The following is a 26,640-nucleotide window of genomic DNA, read 5'->3' as shown; positions in this document are numbered from 1 at the left end:
TTGTTAACTAACGTTGTTGTTTAACTGTAGTAAAGTATTTTCATCACAAATAAACTTTAAGTAAGTTGCTAGGAATAATTATGTTGTTTAAAAAGTCAAAATTTAAACTTTTTTTTAGAAAGCTCACTTTTAAGTATGTGTTTGGATTTTATTTAAAAAATCACGTTGGATTGAATTCGATTGAATTTAAAAACCAATAACAGATTGTAATTTTAAACTAACTAGAATATAAATTGAATTCAACTTCTAATTGGATTAAAAAACATTAAATATGTTGACATAATATTCAATATATTCTAAAACATTTAAAAATATTAAAAATGGTACGTTTTATGTCTTTTGTATATTAAAAACGAAAAAAATTAAATATATTTTTTTTAAATTCACCGCAACACATTGTTAAACAAATAGTCCTAAAAACATCTGAAATAAACTTAAATAAAATTAGACAATAAATATGAAGAAAAGTGAACTGTTTTGATTTCACATTTTTTAATATGAATCTCATGGTATCCCCACATGCGAATCAGTATTGCATGTGTACGTAATAAATTAAATCTTGCTAATACTAATTTTCATAAAGTTAATTTAATTATAATAAAAATATCGTAAAAACAAACTTGATTATGATTGATACAATAAATATGCCAAACAAGTTTGACCCACTATTTGTCAATATATTAATATTTTAGTTTGTTGAACAAAGAAAGAAAATGTTATTTTATAAACTAAAATCAATAAACAACAAATTTAAAACATTTAAAATTATAATATCAGATGTTTTTTAATTAAAATTAATAGACAATTAAGACATGCAAGTAAGAATAAAATAACAGTAATTTGAAATGAGAAAAACAATTTTTTTTCTTGGATGATGTGTGAATACACTTTGAAAGTATTAAAATTGTTTATTTAAGAAAGTGAAGAAAATAAAAGGTCCACTCTTCCAATTGCTACATCTCCAAGTTGAATGGTATGAAAGTAACTTGCTACCTAGTAAAAAAGTGAGTAAATTATTACCATATTTTAAAATTAATAGTCAGAAACTTAATAATACCGAAAAAAGATTAAAATCATTAATTTATTTAACTAATTTAACCCGAAAACACGTATGTGTAAGATTTTATTTCCTTTTATAATATACGCGCAAACATATTGCCATGATTTCGAGTAATTCCATCAGAAAATATATGCACCGTTAGATGAGTGGACTCAGTATGCAAAACGGACGGAAAATAATCGCTAAGTGGAACCAAAAGCGTGACCAATTTGAATTCAAAATCTAAGTTAACGTTACGATTCCGTAGCTGAGGCTCGGAACTCAAAGCTAACCCCGAACCAAAGCAAAAACCCCATTCTAACTCCGGAAAACAACCACTCTTCTACTCTTCTCACTTTTCTGGGTTCTTTCTTTTTGAATCCTTTGCAGAAGACCCGCATAAAAAAGATCATTTTTTGGGGTTCTCTTCAACTTGGGTATGAACATATTTTGGTTTAGGAACAAAAACTAAGTGCCATCTTGGGTTGTGCTTCTTTTGTGTGATCATTTTGGTTTTCACTCTCATTTCTTAAAACCTTGCAGGAACCGGGTTTTTGGGTTTCTTTTTTATTAATCATGGAGGGTGGTACGATAGATAAGACTCGTGATTTCAACATGGCTTCAAGAAAAGCTGAAGAAGCGGGTCAGTTTGTGATTCCCTCAGACAAGGGTTCACTTTTGCGCTTGTTTGTGTTCCAAGATGTTTACTTGATGATGATTACTGATGAAGAAAAACTTCCATTTAAAATTACGCAGCTTGCAGACGCTATAAGGCAACTCAATGGCTAGAAAGCCTAGTGGGTCCTCTTGGTATATCGAGCCAGCCTACAGAGAGAGAACTCATTTCTTGCTTGAAAAATGGTTTGATTCTTTGCAATGCCATTAACAAGATTCATCCAGGAGCAGTGCCTAAAGTACTAAATTACGATCCTTAATACAATTTATGTTTATTTATTGTATATTCAAATAAAAAGCTATGGTATAGTTAACTGAGTGGTCAATTGGTAGCAGGTTCATATTGGGAAGTTTGAGTTTTTCATTTTTATTCTCTCTTTTTCTTCTCCCCACAAAATGCTTAAACCACTATTTGATGATGTTTTTTTAAGGTTGTGGTTGTGGATAATCAAATGACGTCACAACCACTTACCTGGGATTCTCAGCCATTGCCCGCCTATCAGTATTTCGTAAATTTACGCAACTTTCTTGCTGCAATGGAGGAATTAAATCTTCCGGCTTTTGAAGCTTCTGATCTTGAAAGGGTATGTTTTTTTTTTTTTTTATAGCTTTCACATTTTCCACTTGCACTTCTAAATAATTCACGCGCAGTGCTTATTTTGATGTATGTAGCTTTGTGCAATTGGTGTAATCTAAAAAGAGAAGGAAAAGCATTTTTATCTATAAATTTGATAGTGCTGTAGCGTTTGATTATAGATGTATGAACAAGTATGTTGGTTATTTATTTTCAGGATACACTAGAGATGGGATCGGCAGCCAAAGTGGTTGATTGCATTTTGGCACTTAAATCGTTTCAAGAGTTGAAGCAGATGAACAATCAGAATGGATACAACAAATACATAAAATCTCCTTTACCTATGAGAATGCATTCAAGACCTGCAGCTGCACCACCCTCTGATGCTTGTAGGCACTTGGATTTGTCTACCACAATGGAAAAGATTCCTCCCTCTGAGAGTAATTTTTCAAATCGAGAAGGTTTAATCTTGATCCCTTAATCTTGTTAATGTATTTGTATGATCTGATATACATCTGAGATGAAGGCGAGCATCACAGGATAATGCAAGCTACCAGAGTTTGCCTGTTGCCATCACTTAAGAGGAAAATCAGTTTGGAATCATGCGACTCTTAATATGCTCTTTCTAAATTTTCACTCAACAATCAATTGTTGACATCATAAAATTTGTTTGAAAAAGAAATCAATTACATGATCGAGTGTGGTTGTAATTTTTTAAAGCTTACTCAATGAATAAAAGAAGACTGGATGTTTTTTATCTGGGCTAATTCATTCTAAATCCTTGAGTGAAAACAATGTAAAACTCCAACATACTATTATTATTCATCTCTTGCTATAATGAAAGAAAGAAAATGTTGTTCTACTTTTTGAAAAAATAAACTATATTTTGTTTTGATTGCATATGATCAGACAATTGTTATTGGTTTTTCCATTTAGACTTTGTTTGATAAACTATCTTTGTATTCTTCTGTGCACTTGAATGATTGTAATTTTCTTGCTACTACTGTTATTTGATGCACAGCAGAAATTGTGGAATTACTTGCCAAGCAACTAGTTGACCGTATGTTAGACGCCAAAGAAAATATTGATGGAAATATCATTGCTTCTCTCCGTAAAGAACACCTGGTAGAGGTAAGTAGTAATCATATGAACAAATAAGTCTAATTGAAAGTAGGATTCAGTCAGCAAATGCCTAAACAAACTTTTTAAGGAATCTGAAAAATGAAAAGTTTCTAATGAAAGGGTTTTACTTTTTCTTTAATATTTTATACTTTATATTTTTGAATTTGGTGTGCTTGTTGGCATTTTTCTTAAAATTAACATACTGAAATAAGAAGTAGATTGATTAGCCATCAAGTGTTCTATCTACCACCTAATTTCTTTCAAATATTGCAGGATCCAATAAAGGTTTTTAATCAGATAATGGCATGTTGTAATGGGGAACAACCACCTACAAGATTGCGTGAGGTTAGTTTGAGTATATCAAATTTAGGCTGGTTTGGATGAGTATTGTTCTCCCATCCTTCTTGCTGAAATTGCGTGGGATTAAGATAAAAAATTGCCAACAATCATACTTGGTTTCGTAAGCCAAAGAGCCAATATTGTGGTTAGAGTGAATGAGTTTATATTGATTCATAGAACTTACCACTATTGGCTGCCAACTTGAAGTCGTCTTAAAGGACAACTGAATAAGGCTTATCTGTCTTTCTAGCCTAGCATTCACTTATATTAAACTTTGCAAGATTCTGAAACGAACATTGATGATATCATGGTTTATTGTCAATATTCTCTTTGCCTCAGCTGTCGCTATTATTCTTGACCTAATGTAATTGCCATTGCTTCTTAAGGATTTTGATAAAGAACAGGGGTTATCACTTCATTCCACATCTACACAATCTGATGTTTTATCTGCTCCTGACAATTCTAAGGTACCTTTTCTTTTCTGTAATATATTTCATACTAGAATAGTTACGAATGATGGTTAAAACATAGAGTAGCAGTGAATAATTATGTTCGAAGGAAAGAATTGAAATGATTATCATAGTTTGACATGTTAATGTGGCTTACCAAATTTTATCCCATAAAAAAATGTGTTTTTACCACAACATTTAGATCATCAGTTTTGTAATGCACTGGGTATAATTTATCTCAATTTTGGATTCTAATTTGCCCAATTTGCAATTTGTACAGCGTTGCCAAACTTGTCCCGGAAAATGCAAGTGCAGCCAGGAGCATCTCTTAAACATGCAGGAAAAAGAACTTGTGGTATGCATTTGTACAACTTGTTTCACTTTAAGCAACGAATTGGAGTTATTTTAATTATAAATCAAAATGTAGAACTATGCTCAGTGTAGGAGGGCTGAATTACAATTTAACAAACAGATAAAACAACTGAGAAGGTTATTGCAAAATACTGTGTCTCGCTACTCTTTATAGTAATTTTTGTCTCACTGAAACTTCAATTGCTTTTGTTGCTTGTATACTGTTTCTAGAGTAAAGAAGAGGGAAAACATCACATTCAGTGCAATAGATATGCAATAAACGAGAGTGATATCTGATGTATAAACTTGTTCTCTAGTGATTTAGGAAATATGAAGGCAATTGTCCTTTTTGTGCCAGGTCGTAAAAATCTGGTTATTTCTGATATTCTTTCCAAGTAGAACCTAAAGGGATAGTACTGAGATAATTCTTTGTTAGAAACACAGATTGGGTCTACTGCTTTTGTTGAGGTGTGTAAATTTCTTTTTTCAGGATCTCAAGGCTTTGAAGTTGAAAATTAAGAAAGAGTTTGAAGAGATGCAGTCACAGTTTCAAGGATTTTTTTATGACATTGGTATGAATAACCATTAACTTTGCCAGTTTTTTTTAAACCTCATCGTTGGCAAAATAAGACTTAGTTGCTTTTCTTTGCTTACTTTCAATGGCTCCTCACTATAAAAATGATGCATGTTGCTTGAGTTAAATGAGACAAACATCAATCACTGTATATCCCAATGATTTTAAACTTCATCTTTCTGTTACTTAGCTTTTTGGGGTTGGTGGGATGACTTTCTAGAAAATAAAAATTAATGGGGGTGATGGTCAGGTTAAAGAAATGTATGTGTTTTAAGAGGTGAATTTCTACTCTGTACCTGTCTATACAAAATGACCTTTGCTTCTGAAAACTCTGTTAATAGTCCTGTGTTATGTTGCTTCATGAATTCAGGAAGTCAAATACAGGAGATGTCAACTAAAGCTATTGGATATCACAGAGTAGTAGAAGAGAATAGGAAACTATACAATATGGTCCAAGATTTGAAAGGTTGAAATACTTTTAGTTTTGATTATGTTTAATGTATAATGCCACTTTCTTTTTGTGTATTCTTAACAATAAGCTAGTTTTGAACTCAGGTAATATTCGAGTTTACTGCAGAATCAGGCCATCATTCCGGGCTGAATCAAGGAATATTGTTGATTTTATTGGGGAAGATGGTTCTCTATTCATTTTAGATCCATCAAAAACACTCAGAGATGGAAGGAAACTTTTTCAGTTTAATCGTGTTTTTGGTCCAACGGCTGGCCAAGGTAGAGTTCCTGAAACCAATAGTATTTTGAAACCAGTGTGACTACCTTTTTCTTTTACCATCTTTTTGTTGAAATTTACCGATTTGTACTCAGATGAGGTTTACAAGGATACTCAACCATTGATTAGATCTGTGATGGATGGATACAATGTTTGTATTTTTGCTTATGGCCAAACTGGGTCTGGGAAGACTCACACCATGGTAAGATACTGAATATCACTCTGCTTCAGTTCCATCATGATGTGTTGTTTAAATTGATTCTAAAAGAAGAAAACCAAATGAAAATTGCATTTCAGATAGGAAATAAACTAATATTGCATTACTATTGTGGCCACTGGTCAATGCAAGAACCTGCATGCAACGACTGTTCATTATGTTTACAGACTGAAAACCTAGATGATTCAATAAAATATTTTTTTTTTGCTGCAGAGTGGTCCTTCAGGTGGAACATTTAAGGATATGGGAATCAATTATCTGGCTCTTAATGATCTGTTTCAAATGTCTAATGAAAGGAATGACATCATAACTTATGACATTTATGTTCAAATGGTTGAGATTTACAATGAACAAGTTAGAGATCTACTTGCAGAAGACAAAACTGACAACAAATATCCTTTTCATATTCATTTACATTTTCACACTGTTCTAAATAAATAAGCAAGAGCAGGTTTTATTCATAGTCCGCTGATCTTAATATTTGTAAGTAATTTGTCTCCTTAACTAAACCTTAAATTAGAAATCCGGAGCTGCAATGACGATGGGATGAGCCTTCCAGATGCTAAATTGCGTCCTGTGAAGTCTACAAATGATGTTATGACCCTTATGAAACTTGGTGAGGTTAATCGCGCTGTCAGTTCGACTGCAATGAACAACAGGAGTAGTCGTTCCCACAGGTGAATTTCTGCTTTTCTTATATATATGTATATATATTGATATTATCTGAGGTTGTTTGAGGCACTGATAAGGCTGATCAACGTGTCTCAGTGTACTTACTGTGCATGTTCATGGCAAAGATACATCCGGGAGCTCCATTCGCAGTTGCTTGCACTTGGTAGACCTAGCTGGAAGTGAACGAGTAGACAAGTCTGAAGTTACAGGGGAAAGACTAAAGGAAGCACAATTTATTAACAAATCTCTTTCTTGTTTGGGAGATGTGATCACAGCCCTGGCTCAAAAGAATTCTCACATACCTTACAGGAACAGCAAACTCACTCTTCTTTTGCAAGACTCCTTAGGTGCATGCTAATGTCATTTTCATTTCTCTCTTCCAATTCCAGCTTTTTCACTTTTGTAGAAGTCCACCATTGTAGGGTGAGATGATGTCACAGAAAAGCTTTGGGGACTCTACTTTTATTTTTCTAACCACATGACTAAATGTTCGTTAGTAATGCGTTTTCTCTTGCAAATTTTGCATTAGGTGGACATGCAAAAACATTGATGTTTGCTCACGTGAGTCCGGAAGCAGATTCCTTTGGTGAAACAGTGAGTACTTTAAAGTTTGCTCAGAGGGTTTCCACTGTGGAACTTGGGGCAGCCCGTTTGAACAAAGAAAGCAGTGAGGTTATGCAACTTAAAGAACAGGTTAGAATGTAAATTTGTTGCCCAAACATTTTGTAACTTTTCTCAAGCCTGAGAATTAGACCCTCACTCAGTATCATTAAAATATGCTAAGAGTTGAAGTGTTGAGAATCACTCTGTTCTAAAATCAAATAAAGTCAAAGTGATTGAGTTTCCCTCTATTTCACATGAATACTAGGTTGAGAACCTTAAGATTGCATTGGCAACCAAGGATGCTCAGAGAATGTTCCAAAGAAATAGAGAGCCGCACACTCCATCAGAGAAAACTCCATTGCCCTCTCGGAGACTTAGCATTGAGAACTGCAGCGCCATACAGACCGATAAATCTGTGAGTAGAGAGGATAGAAGTGGAGCTAAATCACCACTTTTGTTACCTCGTTCCAGAAGATTAAGTTTGGAAGGTCCAAAAACTATCAAGAAAGATGGTCTACAGTATGAGCCAGTATCAATGCAGAAATATCGCCCAATGCAAGATGTAGAGGCCGTGTCAAAACTAAATGGCCAGTTCAGCAGTGGCAATGCCAAAACCCCTCGAAGTCCTACAAGCATTTCCTATCAAACGAGATTGATAAAATTAAATGATGGCATGCAAGTTCATCCTATTAAACTGCCTCAAACACCTGAACCATCCGTTCGGGATGGAAATGATGCACATGCCTCTAAGGTGATGGGTAGCACAAATGGCAAAGGATCCCAAATAAGAAGATCCTTGAGAACAATTGGGAAACTGATCAATGGCCCTGATAAGAGGTGTGTTCTATGTTCTAACTGTTAACTTATATGAGAATTTTCTTATAAGAAGTCAAGTGTATAAGTTGATCTTAACTTATGGAGAAGTTTAATTTTTTTAGTTTCTTTTCTTTTCTGGAAGTGTTTATGAAGATTATCCATATGTGATCCTAGAGTTTTAAGCTTCCTCTGTGAAAATATGCAGGAGCCAACATGTTGAAGTGAAGTCACCCATGAAGGGTACTAGCCATAGAAATCATGTAAAATCACCCATCAGGGGCACTGGCTATACGAATAATGTAAAATCACCAATTTCAGCTGTTGACAAAACGAATAGGAGAAAATCTCTAACTGGGATTCAAGCACCACTGCCAAGCAACTCACGTAGATCTTCACTTGGAGGAAAGCCAGTAGCAGCATGTAAGTTAAACCTATAGAACTGCTATTTTACATTGATGCTGTTATTCAAAATACTAAGACAATAGTTTTGTGTCATATATCTGAAGATGATGACAAGGAGACAAATGCTAGAACTCCTCCAAATCCTCATTCAGACACCAAGACTTCAAAACGGTGGCTGTAATCAGTGACAGTGGTGCTTCGACTTGAAGCATACCAACATTTCTTCTTCTGACTTAGTTTAGAACAAGCTCCACTTTGATGGGGAGAGTTTTGGTTTCATGATCAAGTTAACAACAGTGTAAAAAATGTCACTGAGTATTTATCTCTCTGTCTCTTTCCAAAGGGTCTTTCTTTGTAATTACAAAACATCAAGAAACTCAAAAAATGAAATTAAAAATTTTCAAGCTCGTGCATGTCTGAAGTTCTTCTTTACTCTAGCAACAAGTGGTGGCCTGTGTATCACATCAAGGTCGCAGAACACTGTTTATGAACGTAAATGGTAATAATTTTGAGACAACATAGTATGGTGGGAAAGTTTTGTACGTAATATGGAGCCCAATTCCAGTTGCCCACATGGGTGGAGTCTTGGAATAGAGGACTATCGTGTGATAACGTGACAAGTTGAGTCATTTTCTCTCGTTAAGATAGAAATCTAAAAAAATGGGCCATGAACTACCAAAATTTTTCCAATGGTTATTATTATTTGTTGTAGGAAAAGATAGGAAGAGAGATAGACAAACATAGGAGTAAATTATATTAAGCACTTTATGAAATTGCAATATATCCAAATATGCTTTGTTCTGAAATATTAGACTTTTGTGATGTGAATCACAATTGGATTCTCCCACCACAATTACATAGGAAAAGGTATTAGGAGTTCGATTTACATCAATTCATTCATAATTTCATAATTGATTCTTATAATAATTTAATAATTTGTTTAGAAAAAGTGTATATTGAATATTTATATTATAATAGGAATATAAACAGATAGAAAAGTGTATATTGAATATTTATATCAATTAATTCTTAATAATCATTTAATAAAATTGAATATTTCTATTATAATAGGAATGAATATATCTCCCATTATTACTATAACTCAACAAGTTGAGTGGATAAGTAAAAGTAGAAAAACAAACAATTTAATTTAAATGACCATCTAGTAAATTTGTGTTTATTTGGTATGACTGATTTTTTTTGTTAAGACTTTTTTTTATGGGATATACATTGGGGATATTTATTTCCAATTAGTCATCAACAATTCCTTATAAGAGAGGATATCACTTCCGACCAAAAACTTGTAAGACTTTAAACTCATATCTAATTAAAGTCCTAATAATTTTCTCCTCAAGATTAAGTTTTACAATGTATTTTTAGTACAATAAAACATATTTGTCTCTCACTTATCCCAAATCATTTTTTGTAGGTTAGTCTAGTTTAATGGTTAGTGAAGGGACTATTTTTTTCAAATTGAAAAAAGTAAATATTTAAATAATAATAATAATAATAATTATTATTATTATTATTATTATTATTTTAAATTAAAAATAAAATATAAACTTTTGAAGTTTAAAATATTACTAAAATTCGTTTTCATTTTAGATATATAATGATTTAATATATAAATTATAATACATGGATATATTTTACCACTTTTATATTTAAAAATATGATTATTAATGTATTTGATTCATAAACTAGTAAGTTTATGAAATTGTGAACTTCACTCATGGATATAAAAGAAAAGTAGTAATTTAGTCCACAATTTTCTTTTAATTTGATCCGGCATTTTTTTTACAAGACTTTTAGAGATCAAACCCATTTTCATATCTCTATTAATAATGAATATTGGAAAACAAGATAAAATGAGTAAAACAAGTTGAGTATAATATTTTAATTTCTATTGGAAATAGATTTTTAAAAAAAAACATTTGGTAAAAAGCACTACAATTGTGATTAAAACCCTCATCATACATTGTCTTGGTAAATGTTGAAAAAATAATTAACATTACAAAATATTCAACATAAGTCAATCCATAATACTAAAGTCTGTTCCAAAGCACCTGACTAAACGACATAGTTAAACTTACAAATCCATATAATAGTTATTTCAATACAAATTATAGTACAAAATGTGTATTTTTTATGACAATATATTAAGAAAACAAGGATAAGATATTTTCATGTAGTGTTGCAACAAACAATGCATGTTGTGAGCTTTCCCCATCATAGTTTATTACCGTTAGTGGTCCCCACTGAATCTGCTTAACATGTCACATGTCAGCAATGGAGTTTCCGTGCTGAGATTCAATAATGGCTGCAACAACAGAAGAATCATCACATGTTCAAATGCAACTACGCAATCCTCGACTATAACGTTGTCACTGTTCTAAGAACAACATAGTTGCTTGTTACTGGTACAACATATTCCTGTGATGCATTTCTGTAACACTTCAAGCATTGCCACCTTCAACTTTGTATCATTATACACATTACTACATATTCTCTTCATCAATGAACATGTCGTATAATTAGCCTTAGAAATTAAGAAGAACAAAAAAAGAAAACACTATCTTTTGGCACAATTTTAGGTTCCGTCCGTACGTGGCAGGGTTGGATGTTAACTCGAAATCAAATAGGTGGCAGCTTTGCACTGCTGTTATTAGCTTTCTTGGATTCTCATTTGTCCTTTTTTTTTTTGTTATCTCCAAAAGATTTTAACTTTGTAACATGACATGTTTGAATTTTATAAATCACAAGAAAAAGGTAAATTTTAAGACTTGATTATAATTGATAAAGGAATATTTGGAACCCAGAGTATTAGAAACCAAAAGATTCCCACAGTAGAAATTTTGGCATGATCAAACATTAACATTTGAAACCATCAATGGATGATTGAATTTGAAGTGACCAATGTTTAGATAAAGTCTTTTAACACAAAAAGTGAGGGAATCACAAATTATAGCTTTTACTTACACATTTCGGTATACATTTCTATATGCTTGCTGTACACAGCAGGTCGCACTATGAAATTCGCAGTATGATCAATACTTTTCAGAAAAAAGAAAAAAGAAAACTGCTGTACACATTAAAGAATGAATATGTTGATGAAACCATTGAATTTCACATTGGTTGGTGCTGAAGATTGGGTTTTGATTTGGAGAGTGTATACTCATAAGCTCGATGCAACCTTTTTCTGAATCTTCCGAGGTCTAATATGACATTTTGGCTGTCAAGGTAGATCTTTTTTGTGTATTCCCACCCCTTCTTGTTAATGCTTGTAGGGTCTCTTAGAATAGGGTCATTTTTATCGTATTTCTCATACAGAGTGCTCTCTCTAGGATGAATTTCATAACCAATGTATTTCAAGCCAAGTTTCTTTGCAGGTTCTCCGTAATAAGTTTCTGCTGCCCATGTGGTTCCAAGAGGAACAACTTGTATAAACACAGAGCCAGGTCTCAAGAACATGAAATGAGTCATTGCTGCTCCATGAACACCAATCATCACATCACTTGCATTAAGAGTCCTATAAATCTTGGCCATTTCTGTTGTGCTGTCTGGTTTTAAAACTTTCACCATAAACCCGATTTCCTTCGCCATCTTCACCAACAAATTCTCATTGGTTATGGCTCTTGACCCACTTCTAGAGAGAATAACCAGCTTTGGTTTCTTCATTGGATTTTCTTGCACTTGTTGATCAATATACTCATAGGTTTCTGATGATTGAGATAAAGAGGCTTGTTGTTCTCTTAATTTCTCTTGTGCTTTTCTTTCCTCCTTCTGAATCAAACCCCTGATCCTAGGCCAATAAGCTTGGTCCAAAAGGTTTCTAAAATCAACAATGCTCTTGTTATCCCTCATCAATGCAGAATCCACAGTTAGCTCATCATGGATTCTGAGACCAACTATGGCTTCTGGGAAGCAATGAGTTCTATTGTCTCCTCTAAAATCAATCGGTGGAAAATCTGATAGCCGAGAAAGAATGTCTCCATACTTCATGATCCACCAACTATGGTATTCAAGAATCACAAACACGACCCTCTTCTTGAAATGCTGTGAAGTAATGAACAAGGGTATGATTCCATCATTGAATTCATGATAAACATTGCCAGTGTAGCCCCCATTAGAGAAGAACACCGCTGGAACATCGTGCTGGACATCACAACCACCAGCACCATTTACCTTCTTTGAGATAAGGTTCAATTCATCAATGGTGTTCATAACACTTGTCTCCCATTTTCGAGTGTATGGCTTTATCTTTTCATGTTGGAGTTCCTCTTCAACAGAAACATTATCAGAGCTCCTCGGACTGTAGAGTAATATCGAAGACGAAGCAGAGTGTGTTCTCACATCACCTTTCATCACACAAACATCAGAACGAAAACCACTTCTATCACAGCATATTCTTCCTGCGTTACCAAAAGAGCACAAAAATTATTCGGAGAAAATAACACGAAAACAACAAAACAAGCATAATTTTCCAAAATTTATCATTAAAAAAAAGGCAATCATTAAAACCAATCAACAACACGAACTTTTTCAGTAAAACACACAAATTCCATTTCTCGCTAGGTGAATTTAGTCAGCCATAAACTAAACCAAGTAAAATCCACGGGGCTACCCTTTTTCAATGATTATATTTGGTAATCCACGTAAAAATACAAACAAACACCACAAGCAAACAAAAAGAACGACTGGTTAGAAGGACAGAGAACAGGAATTAATATCACTCACCAGCAGAAACAGAAGAGCAACTAGAATCCGTCACATCAACCCCATCTGAGTTCCCATCATTTTCAATAGGGGGGGAGTCTGAAAAGAAGAAAAGAAGATCAGCACAAAGAGCAAGCAACAACAACAGAGCCAAAAAAAAAAGGAAAACCTTGAGAGATGAAGGTAGGTGGTTGCTTACACAAGTGAGAGAAAGAGAAGGAGATGGGAAGGAAAAGAGGAGCAAAGACGTAGCAGCAAGAGAGGAAGGTGATGAGAAGGAGGAAAGACAAGAGCTTGGGCCTGGTTCTCTTGATGTAGTAGGCAGAGGTTGAGCAATCCAAGGTGATGATGGTGTGCGAGTCTTCATCTCTGGTGGAGTCTGCATTAGGCTTTCTGGGTTGATGGGAACGGTGATAGTGTACCATGGTGTTGTCAAAGCAAAGCTACAATCTTTGTGTGTTTTTGCGGTGTAAAGAAGCTGAGGGAGAGGGAAAAGCTTAAAAAGTTCCAATGGGTGCACAACAACACAAGAGAGGAACAAAACAAAACAGAACAAAACAGTGTTTTAGGCAAATGGTATTTGTTGGTTTGTGGAGAGAGAAGATGAAGATGAAGAAGGTGGTTTGGTTTTGATGGTATGAAGAAGAGTGAGGGAGGGAATGAAAGAAAGGAATAAAAGGAGAGAAAAGAGAGGCGTGAAAAGGAAGATATGTGGGTGGAAAAACGAGTTAGAGAGAAAGAAAGAAAGAAGAAATGTTTGATTTGGTAAGGAAAGTGAGAGGCTGGTTTTGGCTGGCTGTGGTAGGAGCAAAGCTAGCAGGCAACAGTCAACTTCGTCAGCCGCGTCTGAATAAGAACACGCCGCTACCTAGGTAAGCTTCTTCTCGGATATAAATACACTTAAATTTTACATAGTCAATTAAGAAACTTAACCTTAAATCATATTTTTATGGTTTAATCAAGGTGTCAGGTTGGTTCAGTGGATATAGTTCCATACTCTAGATCAAGGTCTCTAACTACAGTTTTTTTTTAGTTTTAATTAATTTATTTTCATATTATACATGAGTTTAATTTTGATTTCAGTTTCCTGAACAAATATTAAAATATCTGAACATAACTTATGCAATTAAAAATATCTTTTAAGATATTTTTTTCTCACAAACTCAAATAATCTAATTATTATAAATCTCAATTAAATTAAGAGTTATGTTAACTGATGTTCTAAAATTACTGTTTGAGGTATAATTAATGAACATTAAAATTATATAAAAGTTCATGTAATATTAAATGAATTAGGACTTTAATAATTATTAGTATACTTTTATTTTATTTATTTGGAGGATAAAAATGTTTATACATATTATATATCTCTAATGGATAATTTATTTGTTACACACAAAACAAAAATTAAAAAATAATAAAATAATTATATTTTAATATTATTAAAAATATATATAATTAAATGTAAAAAAAAAACTTAAATTAACAGAAAATAAAATATTGTTTGTTTTTTTAATAAAAAAATAACATAATATTGGTTGTATTAAAAATATAAATAACATTTTACTTTCTATTAATTTATTTATTTATTATGTTTAAATATATAATTTTTTAGCAACATTAAAATATAATTATTTTATTATTTAATTTTTTTATTAAATAAATTATCAATTATAGATTTATAACACTTATAAGTATTTTTGTCTTCTAAATAAAGTAAAAGTACACTAATAATTATTGAAGAATGCTAACCAATGCTCTTAAGGCATTGATTAAGAAATCATTAATATGCATTGATACTATTATTTTTACATGGAAAACTGAAATAATTAAATACATTAATTAAAATAGTATAAATACATATTACAATTTTTTTAAAAGACAAAAATACCTTTTTCATTTGTAGACAATAACTTTTTGAGACAAAACAAGAACTTTGAAATTTTTAAACATAAATATATACTCATCAAGATGCTAATCAATTCTCAAACACGAGTTAAGAATAATTAATAAACATTAAATTTTATAAAAGTTCATTGTAAGTGTGACACTAATGAATTTTGACATCAATAATCATTAATGTAGTTTTAGAGGACAAAAATGTCTACAAATATTATACAATTTATTTTATGCATACAAAATAAATTAAAAAATAATTAAACAATAAAATAATTTTAAAATTGTTCTACTGTTTCTCTCTCCTTTTAACCTTTTCCCTTTTACTTTATTGTTATTCAACATTGAAATATAATTAAACTTAAAAGAAACTTAAGTTAGTATAAGAAAAAAATAAACAAAATTTTTTAAAAAAGTAAGCAACTAGATATATAAAAATCAAGTAATAAAATATTAAACATTTAAAATTCTTTTATTTTTTAATTTTTTTCGTTTGTATTAAAGAAATGATTAATTTATCAACTATAATAAAATTATTAATTTTTTTATGTATGAAATAAAACTACATTAATAATTATTGAAGTCAAAATTCATATATCATAATCAATCAATTATATCTGTATAACACTAATAATACTTATAAATTTATATTATTTTAATTAGAACAATTAATTATTTCAAATTTCAACATTATTATAGTAGAATTAATAATGATTAATTATACTTTAAACAGTGTCATTAATTAACATTTCCCTCTTCTAACATAATCAAGAGAATTAATTAAGGACAGTCATGAAATTAACATTACAAGATTACTATTTATTATTTATTGTATAAAAAATTTATATTAATGCTATTTATGAACATTTATAACAAATTGCTTCTTTTAATTTATTTTTGCTGTGTTATTTTATTTTAATTATTTTCATACATATTATTCAAAATATCAAAGAATAAAATCGAATAATTATATATATATATATATATATATATATATATATATATATATATATATATATATATATATATTATAAACTCCTCTCAGTCCTAATCATCATTTCATTTTAACTGCCACAACTACTAGAAAACAATTAAAATTAAGTTAGTATTAAATAGAAACGGTTTCTGAAATAATATCATTTAATGTGATACAAAATCAATAAAAGCCAATAAATTTATTATTAATTGTAGTTTATAATTATTTAATAATATAAGATTTTATATATATTTTTTATAAAATTTACGTTATCATAACAACTCGGTTAAACTGACATTTTATAATTTAATAATAATTTCTCACAATTTATTGAGAAAAGAATTAAAGTCAAGGTAGTATTAAATAAAACGTGTTTCTGAAATAATATCATTTAATCTGATACAAACAATTAAATAAAAGTATTCAATAAATTTATCATTAGTTATAGTTTTTAATTATTTAATAATATAAGATTTTATGTTTTTCAAGCTAACGTAGCTAACATTTCATAGTTGAATAATAATTTTTCATCGCATGAAATAATTATTGAAAAGAAAGTCAAAATGAAACAAAATAAATTCATATTCAAGAAAATTAAAAACAACTCACTTATAACATAAACAAACTGAAAAAAAAAAAAAGGAGTTGAGTTTAAATCTATTATAAAAAAAAATCTAGTCTGGAATAACATAAGAAAGAGGCTTAAATCGTTGAAATTTGTGTCTTTTATCAATCTACAAATTTACTTGCATAATAATTTGTTTCACAAAAAAAAAATGTGAAATATAATATTTTATATTGTCAATAAGTTATGATTTTTAGTTAAAATATTTGTTTGATTAAGAAGAAGTAAGCTATAAGATAAAGAAGGTATACACAATTTATCAAACATTATAATTTTCAATGGAATTATCATTCACTAAGTTACACATGGTTGTTAATGCACTTAGTTAAAAATAATATATGTATAAAACAATATATGTATGATGATGAAGGAATTAGAATTGTTTAAAGTTTCTAAAAATGTGAGTTTGGATTTGATGAAGGGATATGATTACATCGCTTGCAACATATTAGTTATGACTAAATACTTTTTTTTTGGTATGTTTAATAAAAAAAATTGTATAAACTTAATTTGAGACGTGTCAAAGATTTGTTAGGTGTTGATCAAGTCGAAGTATTTCTTTTTTTTTGTTAAATTTGATGAGATGTTGAAGTTTAGATAAAGAGTATGCGTAAAATAACATCTCTATAAATTTTGTTATCTATTTGTTACGGAAAAAGTGAGACTTGATGTTGTATGAGTCATCTTAAAACATTAGACGAAGAACATTTATTTTGTATTAGTAAAATTGAAGATTTCCATGTAGAAAACACATTTGTTTATCAAAGAAGTAATAAGATTGTATGAAATAGTTGCTAGAACACATTTTCTCTAAGTCTCTATGGTTATAGAATAATCAAGATTCTATTGGGATATGTGAGGTTATATAATTAAGGAAAAAATAAGTTAAGGACTAAATTGGATCAAACAAACTTTTGTAAAGCAAAAATTTCTAGAAGTTAAAGTATTTTTTGAAATGTGGGAGGATTCACTAATGATAAATTCTTAATGGAAACTTACTTTTTAACAAATTTTTGTTGACAAACTTTTAACAATATATACTTGAGAGCGTTTCAATGGATGTAAGAAAAGTTTGATGTAATTTGTATAGAGAAAAAAATTTTTCTTGTGCTAAAAAGCTAACTTTGTCAAAAAAAAAAAATTCTAGTATAAGAGGTTCAAAATATGAAATGATTTTCATGATAAAAATCATTCATTTTTTTATAATAGATTTTCTTTTGCCTATTTTATCATAGATTTAGTGTTACCCCTTATAGTTTTCTTTCCTTTTTTATTTTTTAATAAAAATTGAACATAAGGACAGTAATGTCTAAAAAAATACATTTAAATTTATTTTAAAATAGTAAAACTGTTTGGAACTAACTTTTTCTATACTATTTTTATATTATACCTCAGCCAAGACGCATCGAATAAAGCTGAAACAAAACAATTTTTTTCGTAGGAATTGATTCTTTTTTTAAACAATTAGAAAAAAATCCGCAAAAAGAAAAATACAAAATGAATATTGCAATATTTCTTTTCTTCCTTTGCGTTTGGAAATTGTCTTATGAAGTGCGCGGAACAACCTTATTAAACGCGCCTTTGAGCGCGTGAGCATCAAATCAACATCCACCTCATTTTTCCCATATGTCTACTCAAATTCAAGGTTAGTCAAAATTATGATGAATACTCATGTTAATTATTTATTAATCAGCCCCAATCATCATTATTCTTCTCATCTTAAGATATAGATTCTTTTCTTGCATGGCCAATTCAAAAAACATTTGAGAAACAAAGGGTCAAAAGTAATAAAAAAATAGTTACCAAAATTTTAAATTTATATTTTTAAGCTTTTCCACCTTCGGTTACCTATATTATATACTCATATAATTTTTATTATTATACCAAGTTTCTTGACCTAACACCTTTTAGAGTTAATTAATATTTATATATTATCAGATTTGAAATTTAAAACCTCTCTCACAATATTTAAATATATATTTTTCTCTCAACCTCTCATATATTTTTTAATTAAGTAAAAGTTACAAATTATAAAACAGGTAACACCTCAAATATAATTAATTTTAATAATAATATTTTGATTGACTTCAAATCGAAACTATTTTCAATAATCTTTGACAAAGTTATTGATTACTTTTATTTGTACGTTGTGGTGTTTCTTTTCATTAATGTATTACAATTAATATAAAACACTTAATTAATTTTTTAGTTTTTTATTTCATTTAATTATAAATAAAATGTGTAACTAGAAATGAGATAATAAGAAAGAAGAAAGAGCGTGGAAGGAATAAGGAGACTGTTTCAAAGCCATCGCATGAATGCAGAATAAACAGTCACTTCTGTCAAAAACAATTGATTACGCCATTAGTGTCTGAAGGAACCTGTTAATAATTGAATTATCTATGGGTTTTTTAACAAAATATTTAATTTATTTTCTTTTTATTTTATTCATTCTTTCGTTCTTCACGTTTCTGAAATTGTACAGAGTGTAAATATAGTTTATCGATTTTTTAAAGTAGTATCGATGAAAGAGATTATGAGCATAACACCTACAAAAATTGAATAAAAATAAAATCTTCATATAATCAAATAGTCCGATCAAGAGAGATAAAAAATAAATATCCAGTTTTAATTTTTACATAAAATTTAGATATTTTACTAAATTTTCATTATTTTTTTATATATTAGATGTATACAAATTTAATATTTTTTAATTTAATTTTTATAATTGATTTTTTTTACTGTTATATTATCTTATTGTTTAATAATATATCATTTTAATATTTTAATAAGATAATAAATCAGTTGACACGTTTAAGGTGTCGTTTACTCTTAGAATCGACGTTTTATTCTGAAAATGTCCTCATCCATTGAAAGAGATATATAAATTATTATTAACTTTGGTCTTATAAAATTTGGACTACTTGGACATTAGTAAAGAAGGAATAATTTTATTTATTATATTATCAGTACTTTAATTTTTTTATATAATTTAGCTTTATCTTATTTATCTTTTTTCAGTTTGATTAATATTTTTTATTCTTTAAAGTCTTTTACTTAACTTTCTTATAAATGCGGTGACTTCATGGAATTTATGCTTATGTTTATTTACTTTTGAATTAATTATAATAATAAAAATTTTACGTTACAAAAAATTTTTTAATTAAAAATCAATTTTATAAAAAAAAATAGTCACTATAATGACTAATTTAAATATTAATTTACAAAACAAAAAATTATTAGTTATTAAAATAGTCAATATTATAAATAAAAAATTATAATTGATTACTAAATTGATTACTAATAATTAGAGACTAATTTATAAATTAATTTATTTTGGTAGCCAAAATTTAGATAGTTAATTTTTAGTGACCAATTTTCTTTGGTATTTAAAATCATGATAGTTAATTTTAAAAACTAATTTATGTACCAATAATAACTTTTTATTCATAATAGTGACTAATTTAATAACCAATAATTTTTAGTTTTGAAAATTGATATCTAAATTGGTCAGTATATAGTTACTAATAATTATTAGTCACTATTTAAAAGTTTTCTTGTAGTGTGACATTATAAATATAATTTTAAGCTTTATAGTAATAAATTAATATTGAAATTTATCATTTTTCATTAAATTTATAAAATCTTAAGGAAAAATTATTATCTGAAGTAAAAATTATATTATATTACTAAGTTAAATAAAAAATTACAATTGTACTTGTTTTATATTAAAATGTTTTATTTATATGTTCACCCAAAAACACAAACATGATTAAAATCCAATCTCTAAAAATGTATTTAGGAAGTAAAATGAGATGTCTATGATTAAGCCATGAGAATTGAGCTAAGAGAGATGTGTTATGTGATATATAGACATTTGATTATTGATATAAATTGTTGGTTTTGAGCTCATGATGTTAATTGTTACGTGTATTATGTTTTGAATTTTCACTAGTTTAACTTTTGTTTTGTATAATGTTGTGGTTTTCGACCTATAATAATAATATGTTATACACGAGTAAAGGAACATGCACATGACAGTGGTGAGCAATAATAATACTGCAAAGATTTGAAATATTAAAATAGATGGTATATATATATATATATATATATATATATATATATATATATATATATATATATATTAATTCCTGTTATTAGAATTATGTTATTAGTATTATGTGATGATATAATTAATTTAATAATATCTGTAATCAGGATCTTTACAATAAAAAATACAAAATAAAAATTATAAATTGAACCTAAGAAAAAGTCTAAAATTTGCTGTCATTATCTTTGTATTATGTTATACGAATAATATATATTTATTTAGCTATACATACGATTTTAGGTATCTTTTAAGGTAAGAATTAACAGTTTTTTATATCAGTTGTTAAATATTTACTTATGTATTAACATTTTGCACATATTTACTGGTGTATCTGTCAGAATAGGTCATAACATGCGAGTCAACTTAGTCTATTACAGGTTCGAGTCAGATTGGATTAAAAAAAATAAAAAATTTCAATACAGGCCAAAATTGGACCCGACTCACTAAGAACCCGACTCACGCATGTTGAACACGTGCTCACCAACCTACCCATAAATTTTAAATTTTAAATTATATTATAAAAATAAAAATCTTAAATGCTCTTCTCTCTCTAATTCTCTCTCTAAACTAGTGTAATTGATCCATTTTTGACAAAATAAATTATATAACTTTATATAGATATTTAGAACAAATACTAAAAGTATATAAAATAAAAATTCAAAAAGTAAACACTAGAATCAAAGTTATCAACTTAATACCACTTTTTTTTTCTTTTAGTACATTTTCTTTTAGTTAAAAGTAATCTCAGTGAAACTATGAACTTGTAATATGCTTTAACTTTATTTAGATTTTAATCAAAATTATAACTTAGTTTTTTTTAGAATTGAAGAAAAAATTATTATTTTTTAATTAAGTGAGTCAATCCGTTTAATCCACCAACCTGTGGTAATTTTTTAAGCTTGCTAATAAGTGAGCCGGATTGGATTGACTCACTAAATGACCAACTCGTGGTGGGTCGAACCGGGTGATGATCCATTTTGACAACTCTATTTACTGTGCAAAAGGATTAGGAAGAGATGAATAAGATGTCTTTCATGTGTTCCGTGTTCCTTTCATGATGATGGAGAAGGGGGATGACGAGAGAGGATTAACAACATTCCTATGAAATATCATCCTGCTATATATGGTGAGATTAAAGGATAATGTAGGAAAAATTACTAAATTATTCTCGTTACTATTAAAAAAACATAAAATCTCCATGTAAATAAATTTTTTCCTATCTAAACATTTAATATGTAAATGTTAAATTTATTTTTATACCAAATATATTGTATTATTCATTTTTCTATAAATATTTTTTTTACAATTTTGATCATTCAATAAAAATTATAAAAGTAATTTTAAATCATTCATATATAATTTTATATTATTTTTAATATCAGGGATATTTTGGTAATATAACTTTTTTTATCTATTAAAAGTTTTTTTTAATATATCACATCAATGATTGAGACACAAACTTCACTCTTTAATCCACTCTATATCACCTTCAAATATTTAAAAGAAACAACATCAACTTCACTCTCGAATCCTTTTCATCTCTTCATCTCTTCATCTCCCTCTCCTCCAAATCAAATCAATCTATAAAAAATAACATAACCTAAAAACTACTCTTAAATAGTCTAAAATAACATTATAGATCTTCAAATATAACATAAAGAAAAGAAAATTAAAACGGTAACAACCAAAAAATAGAGTAATTTTATCTCTAGTACATACATTATAGACATTAAATAAAACTGGTCAAGCAAGCAAAATACATGCCTAAATATATACATAGTGTAATTACAGCCTTTTAGTTAAAGTTTCTCTAGTTTTTGAATAACTAAATACCAAAAAGAATAACTATTAGTATACAAAATGAGTTCAACAATATCTAAGTAGGAATTTATTTAGCGTACCAACTATTGTAATCTTTTAAATAGTTCAATAAAAATTACACACAAAAAAGTAGAGACAAGATCATCATAATGGTGAAACTAAGTATGCATGTGTGTTACCCACAATAAACACAGTACTACTTAAAATAAAGCTCTCAAAAAATCATCAAAACTAGAGGCGATGATGGCGGCGTCTCTTCGACATCTTTTGAGCTTCAAAACTTTATTCATTCTTTAAGTTCTTCTTTTTCTGTAATCATCTAGATTTTGTTTCTTTGCTATTCTCAACATCATCAACACTTACTTTAGAATATTGAAGTTTTAAAACTAAGTGTTCCAAACACAGTTTCATTTTTTTAAGTCTTGATGTCCTCACCAATGTGTCAATGCCTTGGAATTGGGTCACTCTTGAAGACGCTTTAAAATTTGTGTTTCTTCCAACTGAGACAACCTTTTTTCACTACCAATTGTGAAATTATGTTTTCTATAAACGATTTTTTAAAATATTAGCCTTCCAACAACATGCAACTGTAGTAACCCTTTAGAGATTCGAGCTAAACTTTAAAGGAAAAGAAAATTTGGATTTCTAAATTTAGTATAACTTTTATTTTTGTTACTATTTTTGGATGGCGAAATTTGAAAATAAATTAGATTGGTCAATCTATAATATATAATCCAAAAACGATGATGAATGCGTGGTCTAGAAAAACGTATTATTGATTGTATCATCTGCAATATATTTCTAAATTTTACAATTTGAAAATATTTAAGATTATACATTTATAATAAGTTTATACTTTTGAATTTTAAATTACACAGTAGAATGAATTTCTAGATTATATAATTCAATTTTTTTTTTTTGCATGGAAAATTTCAACTTTTTTCACAAATTTAAAGATGCAAGAAGAAAATATGAGATATGAGAGTGCTGGAAAAAAAAATCATTAAAAACTGTCAAAAACTACTTCAGGCACCGCCAAATCAGATTAATATAAGATGAAGAAGCATCGAAACATAGGTAGACCATGTTCATGAAAAACAACTAATTAACTGAAAGAATCCTACTACACGAAAATTGTAGATGAGAAACTCATTTAAAATTGTTATAATTTAGAGAAGAGGGGTGATGTCACGATAAGCTTTGTGCGATGTGAGAATAGCTTACTTATAATTCTCACAAACTAATAAACTACATTAAACAAACCTTTCTTTGATTAGCCAAAAGAGTATATAAAATAATCTTATTAATTTTTTTATATTATGCACATCATGTTGATGAAAAGAACAGTTATCCTTTATGAGATAATTAAATATCTTAAATACAAACTATTATCTTATAACTAGTTATTATATTTATTGCCTATATTATAATCAAAAGATAAAATCATCCTAAATAAGGACGTAAAAGATAGTCAATAGTGGTAATGACTTTAAAAAACGATTCTGGATTATTTTATTAGAAAAGGTCACCTTGTAAACAAAATGTTCTATTAATTGAATTTCATTTTATAAGAATTATTATTTCTAAATTCTTTTTCTATCTTTTTTCTAAATATCTGACTCTATTCTTTATCTATTTGAAGATCGGTGTATATTATAGGACTCTTGGCGTCGAGATCTACAATCCTACCCGATTAGAATCTTAACATAGTAAGTTCATATTTGCCCTTCTAGTGGATAGTCTGATTTGGATAGAGGATAAAAACACTGATTAAAGCCAAGGACACCATCTGATATGTAGATTTATGTGTCTGATTTATGCAGAGTTGTTGGGTGATCCAAACTCCCACTAAGCGAACCTTAAAAATAAAATTACAAAGATAATAAAGACTTTTCATTCCTTGGGTGACTTAGAGCTCCCTGAGCGAACTTGATTTAAAACAAGCTCCAAGGGCTTGAGTCGGTGGACGAGTGAATGAGTAGCTGAGCGAGCCTAGTTCGCTTGACAACTTTGAATACTATTAGTTTCAGGGTTTATGTCGTTGGACGAGTCATTTGTTCCCTAAGTAAGTATTCCTCCAGGGGTGTGTCACTAAGCAAAAAGAAAACTTGATGAGTGTGTCTGTAATGGTTAAAGTGATATGTGCTAATATGAAATATGGGGTTTAAATTATTAGTATGTTATTTATTGAATATAGTATGTTTTAAAATGTTGAAATACGATGAATATATGGATGGATGATGACTTTTGTAGTAATATTTAATGTTGGATTGCATACATGGTGAGGTTTTTGTATAATATTGTTAATTGTTTAACTTATATGAGATATGTGATACATATAAGGAAATAACGAGGAGTATCGTGGTTATGAAATGGGTATTATTTTAAGTGGTTGATAATATATTAAAAACTATGAAATGGTTTGGATAGATATGTGGTGTGCATGGTATGGATATGGCATTTCCTATGGAGGGATGCCATATTGGTAAGTTTAGTATTATGCATTGAGTAGTAGTCCACATATGAAGTTATCCTACTAAATTCACAAACTCATACAAAATGAGGTTTGTGTGGTGAAAGTTAAAGGAGGTTCCTATTACAGAATTTAGGGTACTTTTGATGATACTATAAGTGAATTAAATCTCTCATGAGGGATTGAGACCTAATAAATTTGGGTCGATTGTGATAATTTCTGTCATGATGTCATGGTAGGTGCATGATTTCGAGTACTTAATACATATTCCAAAAATTGAGTCCACAATAGGTCATGTTAGAAATATAGATGTGATGAATTGTCAAATGCATGACTCATGACTATGTTTATATAAGATGGTTTTATAATTTGAGATTGTAAAATACTATTAACTTATCCTATCTTCTGTGTTAATTTGTGGTTTATATGCATGACTCATGACTATGTTTATATAAGATGGTTTTATAATTTGAGATTGTAAAATACTATTAATTTATCATATCTTCTGTGTTAATTTGTGGTTTATCTACATGTGATGATATATATTAAATGTTTATGTGATGGTTTATTACTTAATACCTAATTTATAATAATTCATTTAGTAGTGTAAATATACTAAATTAGAATGTTACATCTTATCTAATATATTACGACATTTAAAATCATAAACATTTATATAATATGTTCACAACAAAGATTAATTTTAATTCACTATCAATATTCATATTTACTCTTCGTTATTTTCTTTTAATCACTTTGTGATTTGAACATCGAAGCTTAATTCTTATGTCCACTTCCATGCAATGTCATACTCAATCAATCGAGACCTTTCCTCACACTTAAAATGGTTTAAGAACGTCTCCCAGAAAAAAAAAAAAAAAGCCCAAAAGCCTTAAATTTTCATAGAGAATACACTTTTTTTTTCAAATAAATTGCAAGGTCAAACTTACGAGAGGTCCTAATGTAATAAAAATTTAATAAATAAGAATTTAGTCGAATCATTTATCTAAACATGCCCTATGACGATAACATAATCCCTTTCATTACAAGATAACTGAGTTTCTTTATTCAGAAGTTGAGTAGCTCCATAGCTCCAACCAATACTAATGGCATAAGTGTTATCTCTAGATAATATTACATATAGATGACTCATCCAGTCTTTCTTGATATAAAAAGTGCACTTACGATAGCAGATTAACCAGCATTACAAGTTGTGTAATTAAGTATAAATAAATGGAATATAACAGGGTGTGGTGCATCAGTTCTCTTCTCTTTTCTTAAGATCAGCTTCAAAGTCATCAAACTAAATTCATAACCATTAATTTGTACTATAGAGTACACATTCATTTTTATCAATGATGAATGAAAAATACGGCACAAGCATACTCCTGAGTCCAAAAGACTGAGATGCCTTTTGAAAATCCTCAATTAAAAAGCACGAATCTCTTCCTGAGAACTAATG

At 29.1% G+C, this 26,640-nt stretch overlaps 2 protein-coding genes across 3 annotated transcripts; one reads left to right on the top strand and one right to left on the bottom strand.

Annotated features, from left to right (window-relative positions):
- The first annotated feature begins 1,377 nt into the window (after nucleotides 1–1,377).
- LOC114176286 (kinesin-like protein KIN-14L) lies at nucleotides 1,378–8,964 on the top strand. 2 transcript variants are annotated; one of them, XM_028061279.1, is made up of 20 exons: nucleotides 1,378–1,476; nucleotides 1,583–1,682; nucleotides 1,796–1,953; nucleotides 2,146–2,298; nucleotides 2,506–2,749; nucleotides 3,313–3,419; nucleotides 3,684–3,755; nucleotides 4,136–4,216; nucleotides 4,479–4,553; nucleotides 5,040–5,121; nucleotides 5,494–5,589; nucleotides 5,679–5,852; nucleotides 5,946–6,052; nucleotides 6,281–6,459; nucleotides 6,583–6,744; nucleotides 6,836–7,086; nucleotides 7,269–7,432; nucleotides 7,608–8,179; nucleotides 8,364–8,578; nucleotides 8,665–8,964. In XM_028061279.1, the coding sequence occupies exons 2-20, from the start codon at nucleotides 1,616–1,618 to the stop codon at nucleotides 8,739–8,741; spliced, it is 3,036 nt and encodes a 1,011-aa protein (XP_027917080.1). In that variant the 5' UTR covers nucleotides 1,378–1,476; nucleotides 1,583–1,615; the 3' UTR covers nucleotides 8,742–8,964. The 2 variants fall into 2 exon arrangements, with proteins under 2 accessions (XP_027917080.1, XP_027917072.1); XM_028061271.1 differs by having other exon boundaries at nucleotides 3,310–3,419.
- Nucleotides 8,965–11,507: 2,543 nt separating this feature from the next.
- LOC114162360 (beta-1,2-xylosyltransferase XYXT1) lies at nucleotides 11,508–14,079 on the bottom strand. The gene is made up of 3 exons (XM_028046225.1): nucleotides 13,476–14,079; nucleotides 13,298–13,375; nucleotides 11,508–12,972 (listed from the first exon to the last, which is right to left on the bottom strand). Exons 1-3 carry the CDS (start codon nucleotides 13,699–13,701, stop codon nucleotides 11,687–11,689), a joined length of 1,590 nt encoding a protein of 529 aa, XP_027902026.1. The 5' UTR covers nucleotides 13,702–14,079; the 3' UTR covers nucleotides 11,508–11,686.
- Nucleotides 14,080–26,640: the final 12,561 nt, after the last annotated feature.

This window comes from Vigna unguiculata, chromosome 1, assembly GCF_004118075.2.
Source record: "Vigna unguiculata cultivar IT97K-499-35 chromosome 1, ASM411807v1, whole genome shotgun sequence".
NCBI lineage: Eukaryota > Viridiplantae > Streptophyta > Magnoliopsida > Fabales > Fabaceae > Vigna > Vigna unguiculata.
This window is presented reverse-complemented; position numbering and strand designations above follow the sequence as displayed.